Source organism: Limulus polyphemus, unplaced genomic scaffold, assembly GCF_000517525.1.
Source record: "Limulus polyphemus unplaced genomic scaffold, Limulus_polyphemus-2.1.2 Scaffold2590, whole genome shotgun sequence".
Lineage (NCBI taxonomy): Eukaryota > Metazoa > Arthropoda > Merostomata > Xiphosura > Limulidae > Limulus > Limulus polyphemus.
The window spans coordinates 131,917-143,813 of NW_013668200.1; the positions used below are offsets into that span (position 1 = coordinate 131,917).

General features: G+C 33.8%; 1 protein-coding gene across 1 annotated transcript in view; it reads left to right on the plus strand.

Moving 5' to 3' along the window:
• The window catches only part of LOC106467373 (fibroblast growth factor 1-like), a 30,240-nt gene extending 19,716 nt beyond the window's left edge, over nt 1–10,524 (plus strand). The window contains 4 exon segments of the mRNA XM_022395543.1: nt 1,767–1,881; nt 8,363–8,373; nt 8,376–8,468; nt 8,751–10,524. Coding sequence (XP_022251251.1) covers nt 1,767–1,881; nt 8,363–8,373; nt 8,376–8,468; nt 8,751–8,933 — 402 coding nt within the window. The 3' untranslated portion in view covers nt 8,934–10,524.
• The last annotated feature ends 1,373 nt before the right edge of the window (nt 10,525–11,897 follow it).

Sequence of the window (11,897 nt, forward strand, 5' to 3'; positions counted from 1 at the left end):
TACCAATACATGATAGGTATTTACCTTCAAATACCAGTCATACACCAATACATGACAGATACTTACTTACAATTACCAGTCATATACCAATACATGATAGGTATTTACCTTCAAATACCAGTCATACACCAATACATGACAGATATTTACTTACAATTACAGTCATATACCAACACATGATAGGTATTTACCTTCAAATACCAGTCATACACCAATACATGACAGATATTTACTTACAATTACAGTCATATACCAACACATGATAGGTATTTACCTTCAAATACCAGTCATACATCAATACATGGCAGATATTTACTTACAATTACCAGTCATATACCAACTGATGTGCAGAAAATGGCAAATTTAATAAATTATATATTTTTGTCTAAACAATCACACACGTAGGACATCTTCGCCAAAACTCATTGTTTCGCTATTAAACATTAAAACTATTCCATATTTCATTATTTTAACTACATTATTATATAAGCATTGCTCACGTGAAGTGACGTATTTGGAGATAGCAGCCCTAAAAGATTTTGTACTTACCTTTCTTTGTTTCTATGACATTATGAACAATGTATTTGTTGAGCTTGTATATTTTGGCTTGCGACTCCCCCTGGATTCTATCATTTTACGTTTAATGTCTACAGGCAAACCTACTTTTATTAATTAGTATAGTTTTACCACTGATATTTTTGGGTTTAAATACATATCCAACTCGAGATCAGTAACTCTCAATTTACAAAAGTACATACCTATATCAAAATGTGATTTGGTTAAAACAGCATTCTGTATGTTCCGTTTTTCCTCATTAATAGTTCATAATACAGAGAGTCAATTGTAAGTTATAAGAAAGATTTGCCTAATACAACAGCGTGTAGACTCAGGTTCGAGCCGGTGCAACATGTTTAACACTTACTTCTTTGGTCCACGATGAATTCCCGACCATTCGACAGTGCAATCCTGCCACGTTTAAACTTATGGATTGAGGGATTTCCGAGAAAGGATATTCATATTGGGGGATTGTTAAACACCGTAGAGCTAAAGGATAGAATAATTCGAAAAAAGAGGAACTTTCAGCGTTCTTCATAGAAGCAGATAAACTTGTACAGCTAAGCTTTTAGAATAACTAGGGGCTCCGAATTCCGGAACAGCGTTTCATCTGCAAAATGAAAGAGGTTATGAAAGAAAATTATCTGACCTCCCTACCCCACCCCCCAAAAAAAGAAAACGAAAAACTATTGCTATGAAGTTGTATATAAATATCAATCATTCCTCAAAATCAACGGTTGTTTTTATGAGAAAGGGAGCCAAAAAAACTGAACTCACAACAATTCCATTCAACCACAACATGCTTGTAAAGACTTCCCAGTCCAGCTCCGATCTACTTTTGTGTCTTTGATATGCTTAAAATGTGAGTTTGGAATTCGACGTCCCTTACAATGGAGGGTATGCGGTAAGATTATCAAGATGTATGGTCTACGATTGGCCTTACTATCCTTCGCAGAAGCTTGTTGCAATGGAAACTGTAGTGTTAAACAACAGTGGATGAGTTTGACAATCAGAGTGAGCATGGTCGACGTTGGAGACGATAATTCCGAGGGTAGCTTGGGTTCTGGAACATCATTCTTATAAGGTGCTTTTAACCCTCATAATAAGAGTGTAGATTACTTTGAAAATATCTAACGCATGAAGCATTTATTAGGTAAAAAACATAATTTCGTATTTTACTAGCATAACATAGTTTAACAATTCTCCAATAGGATGATGAGGCCAGCTGTAGGTCAAGCTACAAACTTCTCTACAACAAGCACGGTTTCTTTTTATCCATGGATACAGAAGGAAACATATTCGGTACAAAAGAAAAACACAAGCATGGTGAGTATAACAAGCATCTCCCATCATTTTTTTTAAATTATTTTTTACTTTCAAATAAATAGAAAATATAGTAGTTTTAAATTTCGTCTTATTAAGTATCAGGAAAATGTTTAAGGTGAACAACTTATGTACAAATTATCTCTTCTTCACTCACTCTTTGGGCCGGACGTGGCCTAGTTCTAAGCATATTTGGATTATGAATCACAAGGTTCAAGATTCGCGTCCCGTTACCACAAAAACTCGCTTCGCACGAACAGCCCAAGAGTTGATGGTTGGTTAGGCTTCCTATAGCTTATCAATACAAAATAAGCCATGCCTACGAATATAGCTCTTTGAACAGCTTTACGCGAATATTCGAAAACAAAACAAAAAATCCTCTAAGTCTATAACATTTCATTTTTCTTGACAGCTATTACTAACTTTTTAAAGTTTTTCAAAGAGTCTTTCTAACTTTTGTCTCATTTTTTGCTAATTAGTATTTATATTTCTTCATTTTTTTATACTTTGACTTTTCTTTCAGTTTGCAACAAAAGTGCTGAAGTTAAGGGATCTTTTTAAGTAATATTTGTCTAATCTTGTTTTTCTTCAATCTTCATTCTCTTCTCTCGCATGTCAATCTTATGACTTTGCTTTATTAAACTTCTTTATTCTGACATTCACCTCATTATGGAATTACTTTTCTCATTCTATTCCACTTTAAATCCTAATTGATTTATTTTTCGAATGTTTCTTTGTTTCAGAATAATCGAGTAAATATACTTGGAATATACACACTCTTTGTTTTCTGCTGACAGAAGCTACTGAGAAAATAGGTGCAGTCACCTTTTTCTTTTCTCTTCTATTAGATGCTGCTTTTATGTATACATTTTAACATTTTTATATGTCGGCACAGCGGCATGTCTGCGGACTTATAACGCTCGAAAAAGGGTTTCGATATCCGTGGGGGGTAGAGCACAGAAAACACATCGTTTAGGTTGGTGATTAACTACAAACCAAAAATTTTTTTATGCAGCTATAAGGACTAGTCGCTCTCTTGCGTGTCTTTTTTTTTTAATTTACCATCTCTCAGTGACCCACTTCTTTATTTTCTTATTCTTTCTTCATTACACACTAACGAAATAAAAGTCCAATTTACACTACAGATGTGTGTTTTTAAATTTTCTCTGGACTGGCTCCACAGTGGCACAGCGGTATGTTTGTGGACGTACAACGCTAGCAACCCGATTTCGATACTCGTTGTGGGCAGAGCACAAATAGACCATTGTGTAGCTTTGTGCTTATTTGCAAATAAATCTTTGCACTATTTTATAAATCAATTATTAAAAGTTATTAGTTTCATATTCTTTGCGTAAAGTTGCACTGCTCTCATGTGTTTCGCCATTTGTTTATTGTCCACAAAGTTTGATAAACCAAAGTTCCGACATAAAACATTTGACATTTACTTTCTGTCAAACAAATTATCACTAAAAATATTTAGTGCAATTCTATTCTAAACTAAAAATAATAACGCGATCTCTTAAAGAGTATAAGAAAAAAGATACTGTTAGAAGTTTGTTTTAGTTGTTGTTAAACTACTGAATGAACTCTACCCAGAACAGGTATAAAAACCCGAATTTTAGCGTCTTAAGATCGCAGACTTACCGCTGAGCCACTGGGAAGGGGGGTTACTGTTAGAAGAGCATTTATTTTAATAAGTTTAAACAATACTCGTCCGCCAACAATAAAATAATTAAAAAGTTTAAACAATAAAACAATTGTTATGGTGTGTATGCCTTTTATATACCAGTGAAGAATGATTACAATTTCATTTGCCATAAGACAGTAGTGTTAGGCCTATTTCATTTTTATACACTACATTATTAATCTAGTCCCTTAGGGATTTTAAAGAATTATATGAGTGTATAATAAGAGTATTCCAACCACACTATATTTGTCATATCCACTGCAGACGACGCGTTTTGCTTAATCCAGAGCTCTTCAGGCTGGCTAAGAATACAACGAACACAGTAATGGTCGGAACACTATTTATATAACCATTTAATACAACGACAATTGTTATAATAAAAGAACTCTAACTTATGAACACAATTAGAAACATTATAGATACTTTAAAAATTAACTAAAAATTAACAATTAAGAAGTAGAATCCACAACAGATACAATGAGACACATTAAAGATCTTGGTCGCCAGTAAGAATTTTGTTTCTAAACAATAGTAATATAATTACACTTTTCATAAAATATTTTAATATTAGACCTATTACGTTTTAACACTAGTCTCCTTATTCATTCCTTTAGCCTCCCAGTAGCACAGCGGTATGTCTGCGGACTTACCACGCTAGAAACCGGGTTTCGATTCCCGTCGTGGGCAGAGCACAGATAGCCCATTGTTTAACTTTGTGCTTAATTACAAACAAACAAACATTCCTTTAGGGTATTTCAAGAATTAAAACAATGTACAATAGTATTTCAATCACACTATGTTCGCCGTATCTATTGCCGACGACTTACCATAACAACTGTTGTTGTAACAAATGGCTTATATAAATAGTGTTCTGTGCACTATTGTGTTTGTTGTGTCCCAACCGACCTGATGAGCTCTGGATTGATCAAAACGCGTCCACACCATAACTATAATAACGCATTTTTTTCATCATGGTGATAAGTTTGGACACTGAGAAAAGGTGACTTACACCACTAGAAACCGGGTTTCGATACCCGTGGTGGGCAGAGCACAGGTAGCTCATTGTGTAGCTTTGTACTTATTTACAAACAAGCAAACAAACACACTTTACGCCGCTGTCAAAAATTAATTGGAGTTTCTTGATGAATCTTTATTTGATTTTTTTAAGAGATACGCTTTCGGAATTATTTTCTTAACCATAAGGATATTAAATTAGTTAGTCGAACTTTTCGACTTTCTATTTTTTTTTTTTTTTTACTTTTTAAGAAATGAGTCAAATTTATACAAATATAGGCCTCATAAACTGAGGATTGTAGATATTTGTTGAAAACTTTACTGTGGACTATTTAGCAGCATAACCATTTAGAACTTGAAATTTTCGTTTTCATTCAAACTTTTTGTTGTTTTTTTGTGGGGGGGGGGCAAGGCTTAATAGTTAGCATGCTAAATTGGGATATGAAATGTCCAAAGTTCGAGCTGCGATATCCCGCTGAGCACGCTTCGCATATTAAGTTGGAAATAGAGGCTATAAATAACTGTGAAGGTCAATCCCGTTATTCCGTTAAAAGTAAGTTCTTCATGACTGGTGTCGCCCTCTTTTAGGTCAGTAGTTCTCAATTAGGAATGTTATGAATATTAACTTCTGATCAAAGCAAACTACCTACATAGACCTGAACTACAAATCAAGCCAGTAGTAAAAATAACTAATTAAATATACTATTCTTACGTCCTTAACTATAAAGGTTGTAATAGTTTGTTTCATTAGTTAGGTACCCTCGTTGTTAGCGATGTTTTCGACAGTGCCTGAACCTTCGGTCTCTAACCGCTCAGTCTGTAAATCAAATCACCTTGACCATTTTCTGAAGGCAACCATTGTCCCGTTTGGAGTTTTAAAGTGTTTGACTTTGCTGTTTTCAGATCTCTATGTTGATAAAACTAGGCCTGTTTATTTTGCTTTCATAAGATTGGTACAATCCTCTCACATTTTTTCCTGTTTTTTTTTTTTTCACTGTAAAGAAATGAATATAAAACTTCGCGGAACACAAGTGGCACAGCAATATGTCTGCGGATTTACAATGCTAGTAACCAGGTTTCGATACCTATGGTGGGCAGAGCACAGATAGTCCATTGTGTAGCTTTGTGCTGAGCTTCAAACAAACAAACAACACACTCTACGCTGTCAAAATAAATTTAGTGTACAAAACTAACCGCTATTCCTACCTATAGCTGTTCAAGTATTACCATGCTAAAACCATTGACACAAATTGGAAACAACCATTTTTGTGTCAATAGAACTATTCACACACACGCACATATACATATACAGTGTAACAGTTTACACTGTTAAAAATGTCATTCTTACAAACACTCACACTCTGGTTGGTCCACTTAACTACACAGTGTAAGACTGTGAATCCAAGAGTTCATGGTTCGCGTTCTGTTGCCGCCAAATTAGAGATAGCTGCCACAGATAGCCCTTGTGTAGCTTTTAGTGAATTTCTAAAATAAATAATGCAAACTGTGTTAGAGTGTAACCACATCATTCTCCATTGGCGACTTCATAGAGGGCGAGCTGCTTAACCATAAGCTACATATTTCTGAATATGTGTATGCAGAGATAATTGTTGCTGCTAGTATCTAGTATACTATACGAATGCTTACAAGGGCTTCATCGATTTTGGTTGAAGAGATAAAACTAGTTAGAGTTAAAGAGTGTTCTATTTTATATCACTAGTGAGAGGTTCAGTTAAATAATTCGTTAATTTATAATAATCTTAATTAAACAGTTATATAATTTATAGTCTTAGCTAAATTATTCTACAAATAATACAACATTTATTACCTAATAGTATAAATTACCTGCGTTCCGCTGTGGAGTTCAAAGGCGTCTTTTCCGATTCACAGAAGTCCCAACGTTCCAATCAAGCTCTTCCGTTTTCCCCAGTTTTCTATAGATACCCTAAGGGGATAAGTACCCGAAAGAAAAAAAAACCTGTTAGGACAACCACGTGGTACCTCTGCACGTGTGCATTGGTTGGTCCTGCTATTTTTTTTTGGGGGGGGTATTAACACAGTTTCCAATATGTCCACCACGGTATCCCGAGAAGGGACAGGAACACGAAATCCGTTGGTAGAGTCGGGTTCAGCGCTCTGAAAGTTTACTCCTAAATCTCCATCGTGCCTGAATGATCTTCCGGGATCGTCTAGTTCCCCTGTTTATCGTCTTGATACATATACATTGTACATATAAGGACGTCTCAGATCATCTCGATTCTGTCTGCCAAATTTAGTTTTGCCAACTCCAAACTCTGAGAAGTGTTAGCGGACAAGTAAATTCATAAACATCTAACGTGAGTTAATAAACGATTGATATTTGTTTTGAAGTAATACTTTGCAAGATATGCATGATATTGTGTTATATAAATCAATAGTTACTACTCATTCAGTTATTCAATCCAGCTAGTTAGTTACTCACCTGCCAAATTAATTTTGTATTCATCCACCCTTTCATCTGGCCCCCTAGTGGCACAGCGGTATGTCTGCGGACTTATACAACTAGAAACCGGGTTTCGATAATCATGGTGGGTAGAGCACAGATAGCCCTTTGTGTAGCTTTTTGCTTAATAATAAAACAATAAAATACCCTTTCATCCACTCCTAATCTTATACTCAAATATATCCACCCAGTATGTATATCCTTCCAATAGCTTGTTTTAATCCTCACATCCTTTCCCCCATGACCTCCAACGACTCAGTGGTAAACTAAAGGAGGCCTTATACTGCTTGAATTCGGTGTTCAATCCTCGCAACGAACACAGTGCTAGCTATTGTGCCAGCTTTGTGCTAAAAACAAAAGAAAAACATTATTTTCTCATATTAAAAAAAAAAAAGTTATAGTTGTTACGTCATATCCTTCCAAGGCGTCGACTATGAACGACGAATTTAGTGATATTATTCACAGTTTAACAATACTTAGCGATAGTAGAATCAGCTATCTACAGTTTAATTTCTATAGCAGTTCATGTTTCAGCTAAAAACGAAACATGAAATACTTTAGGTAATCACATTTAATACACATAAATAATCTTCAATACCAGTGTGTTTCATGAGAAAATTAATTGACGGACCATACATTCTGTTAGAGTTTTATTCACTCACAAAACAATTTTCTGGAACTTTAGATATATAGAAATTTAAGGTATGTTTCCAGTTTGTCATCAAACCAATTTAAAAACTGAAAAAAATTTTGAACAATATGTTTACACGCTGATTACGTCACTTGCACAAATTTCTATGTATATATATAGACGAACATCCAGTCTATTCACTTTTACTACCTGTAATTGAGTTCAATAGATGGAAAAAAATAGAGTTAAGGGTATTTCTTTTTTCCCCCTACGACATGAGATAGTGTATGGCTTCTGTGGTGTTATTTGGTAAATCATAGGCTAAGGCTTATATTTGCAAATAAAAAACTAAAGCTAAGTGTTTTTGTTTGTTAATCAAGTCTTAAGTTAAAAAATATTATGTTATCAGCAGTTACTGAGTTTGATGAAAGCATTTAGCTATATGGTAACTGTTGCCATTTCACTATATCAAAAGAGGATTATTAATATTAACTTCTGATCAGAGTAGCTACCAACTTAGAGTAAAACTAAAGACAACCTGGTAACGAGTATAGCTAATTAAATATTTGTTCTTACGTTCTTACTTATAAAAATTAGAATGTATTATTTCATCAGTTTGTTACCCTGTTGTTGTTATTTGTACTACATACTTTTTCTTTTTCTATAATAGCTAATTTTAATTTTTTTTGACGTCTGATGGAGAAGGGGTGAGGATAAAAGCCGTGAGTGCAGATAAGTATGTTGCCATGGACGAACAAGGGAACTTATATGGGCAGGTATGTACCGATCACTATTTATCCTGGAAAGTGACAATTTGAGACTTTGATAGTTCCAGCGTATATAATATTGCTATCAGTCCACGATTTTACAATAAGTTCTACGTTTATAATATTAAATCATCGCGTAGTACTTCAAAAGTTGTATAAAGAATTTATTTTGTTTTTAAACTAATAAACAACAACTCAAAACAAAATTGAACATTACTTAATTGATAATTAAATAATAATTATCTCGTGTTAAGCTATAATATTTCTTCTCATCTATCTTCCATTATGTAGGATGATCCCAACTCCGATGAGACACTTTTTATTGAAAACATTGAAGGTTACTATTTACAGTATCAGTCCAAAAACTACCAAGACTGGTTCATCGGGATCAAAAAGACTGGAAAGCCGAAAAAGGGAACTAAAACTAAATCTAGGCAAAGAGCCGTTATGTGGTTAAAAACCGACTGTAGTTGAGGATCTTGTAACATTTTTAATCTGGTCCACTCATACAAATAATGTTATGTCTAAAAAAGTAGAGTAATTTCCAAGCAAAGTTGTTATGTTATTACAGCTGTAATGTTTTCAATTTTCCCTTTTCTATATTTGTTATAAACGTACATTGTTTTCCAAACTCGTTACTGTAGAATTTTGAGCATGTGTTTGATACGCTGCCAAATCCTAACTTTTTAACCATAATGCGCTTGAATGGGAAGTATTCGAGATTAGCTATTGTTCTAAATAGAATAGATTAGCCAAATAGATAGGTTAGTTCATGTTCGTCTAAAGTCTGTAAAATTAGATAAAACAAGAATAGACTTCGGACAGGAAAAAGGATTTGGCGGCACAACGGCAGTTCACGATTTATCAATATATTTAATGTTTTGTCTTCGATGATAAAAGATTTGAAGCGTAATAGTTATATTCTTACAAAGTAATGATTCAGATTCTCGTTCTATATTTGTTATAAGTGTACATTGTTGTCCAAAATCTCATTAGTATAGAGCATGTTTACTAGGCTAGTGAACGGTTTGATGTTAGGAATAAATACGTAAATAGCGTTATGTCTAAGATAAAATCATTACATTATGTTAGTTATATATTTAAATTAAATTAATTAAATCTCTTTCTATATTTTTTACGAATTTCCAAGGTTGAACAGAAACTCAGTATTATAGAACTTTGAACATGCATTTAATCTGACTTCATTTCATAAAAGCAGAAAAAGGTACGTTTTGTATAACGCTTAAATGACGTGTAATGACATATTTAAAACGTATACATTATAGTGATTGCCAATTAAATATATATGATCGTTTTCTAAAATGGAACACTCCTAATAAGGGTAAATCATTTTATTCATTAGAAACTTCAAGCACTTAAAAAAGTGGTTATAGTCCAGGGACCTACTTGAATTGTTTAATATGTTTTATCGAAACACTTACTTCAATACTTGTTATTCACAAAACCCTTTTTTTATTTTCTATTAAATATTGTTACTTTTCTAACTTCGCTATCTTCTGTGCGAATATATGTTTTTATAACTGTATGGACCAGTAGTTTTCTAAAAATCCTTTTGAATGTTTAAGAATGTTTTTGTTTTGTCATAATGAAGGTTGTAATTTGAATAATATTTAATGTTTTCGCGTAACTTCATAAGTTAATACTGATTCAAAACGTTTAATTGTAATTTTTAAGAAAAGCAAAATAATTATATTTCTATGATATCAATGAATTGAGCAGTATTAACGCCGAAACTTCAGCTAACAAAGAAATCAGGATGTGTAACACTAATAATGTTAACTTCATCTAACAAAGAAATCAGTCATGTGGGTTAGTTCATCTAACAAAGAAATCAGGGTGTGGAACAGTAATAATGTTAACTTCAGTTAATGAATAAATCAGGGTGTGTAACACTAATAATGTTAACTTCATCTAACAAAGAAATCAGGGTGTGGAACAATAATAATGTTAACTTCAGCTAATGAATAAATCAGGGTGTGTAACAATAATATTGTTAACTTCAGCTGACGAAGAAATCAGCGTGTGTAACAATGATAATGTTAAATATGTCTGAACTTTACAACTTCTCTGACATACTTAGTAAAGATATTTAAATTAAGATATTGTTTTACTTGTATTATTAAAATCTAAATGATATTAAAACACCTGCTTTGCTTCAAATTATTCTAGTTATCAAATTCGAGAACTCTTATGCTTGTTACAATATCAGTTTTGTATTTAGTGCAAAATATAACTGAACGAGGTCTATTGTTGTGTATTTCTAAAAATATATTGATGCTTTTAGTTTACCGTTGTTCGAGTAATTATTATTATTATTTTATTCTATACCAGCAAACAAAATTAGGTTAGTCTGGCAACAGTGAAAATCAGTGTTACAAGTTGCGTTACTAAGATGGAACAATCAAGAAGAAGAACTATAACGTACGAAAACGTGGGTTAGTATTTTGTTTAGTACCCCTTTGTCACGTGGGTTAGTATTCTGTTTGGTACCCCTTGTCACGTGGGTTAGTATTATGTTTAGTACCCCCTTGTCACGTGGGTTAATATTCTGTTTGTTACCCCCTTGTCACGTGGGTTAGTATTATGTTTAGTACTCTTTGTCATGTGGGTTAGTATTCTGGTAGTACCCCTTGTCATGTGGGTTAGTATTATGTTTGGTACCCCTTGTCACGTGGGTTAGTATTCTGTTAGTACCCCTTGTCATGCTGGTTAGTATTCTGTTTGATACCCCTTGTCACGTGGGTTAGTATTCTGTTTAATACTCTTTGTCATGTGGGTTAGTATTCGGTTTAGTACCCTTTGTCATGTGGGTTAGTATTCTGTTAGTATCCCTTGTCATATGGGTTAGTATTCTGTTTAGTAACCCTTGTCATGTGGGTTAGTATTCTGTTTAATACCTCTTGTCACGAAGGTTAGTATTCTGTTAGTACCCCTTGTCATGTGGGTTAGTATTCTGTTTAGTACCTCTTGTCACGAAGGTTAGTATTCTGTTAGTACCCCTTGTCATGTGGGTTAGTATTCTGTTTAGTACCCCTTGTCACGAAGGTTAGTATTCTGTTTAGTACCCATTGTCATGTGGGTTAGTATTCTGTTTAGTACCTCTTGTCACGAAGGTTAGTATTCTGTTAGTACCCCTTGTCATGTGGGTTAGTATTCTGTTTAGTACCCCTTGTCATATGGGTTAGTATTCTGTTTAGTACCCCTTGTCATTTCTTCAGAAAATATTCTCCTCCAATGGCACTTGCACCTTAAAAACGAAATCTGAGTCAGTTTGTTGGAGGAGTTGTTGAGGTACGTTTACATAAATTATCATCTAAGTGTATATCGTGCTGTTACCCGCGTTGGGAAGTTGTAATTGAAACTGACAGTCGCCAGTTAAAAACAGATCACTCAGGAAGGCTTTTGTGTTTGTTGGTA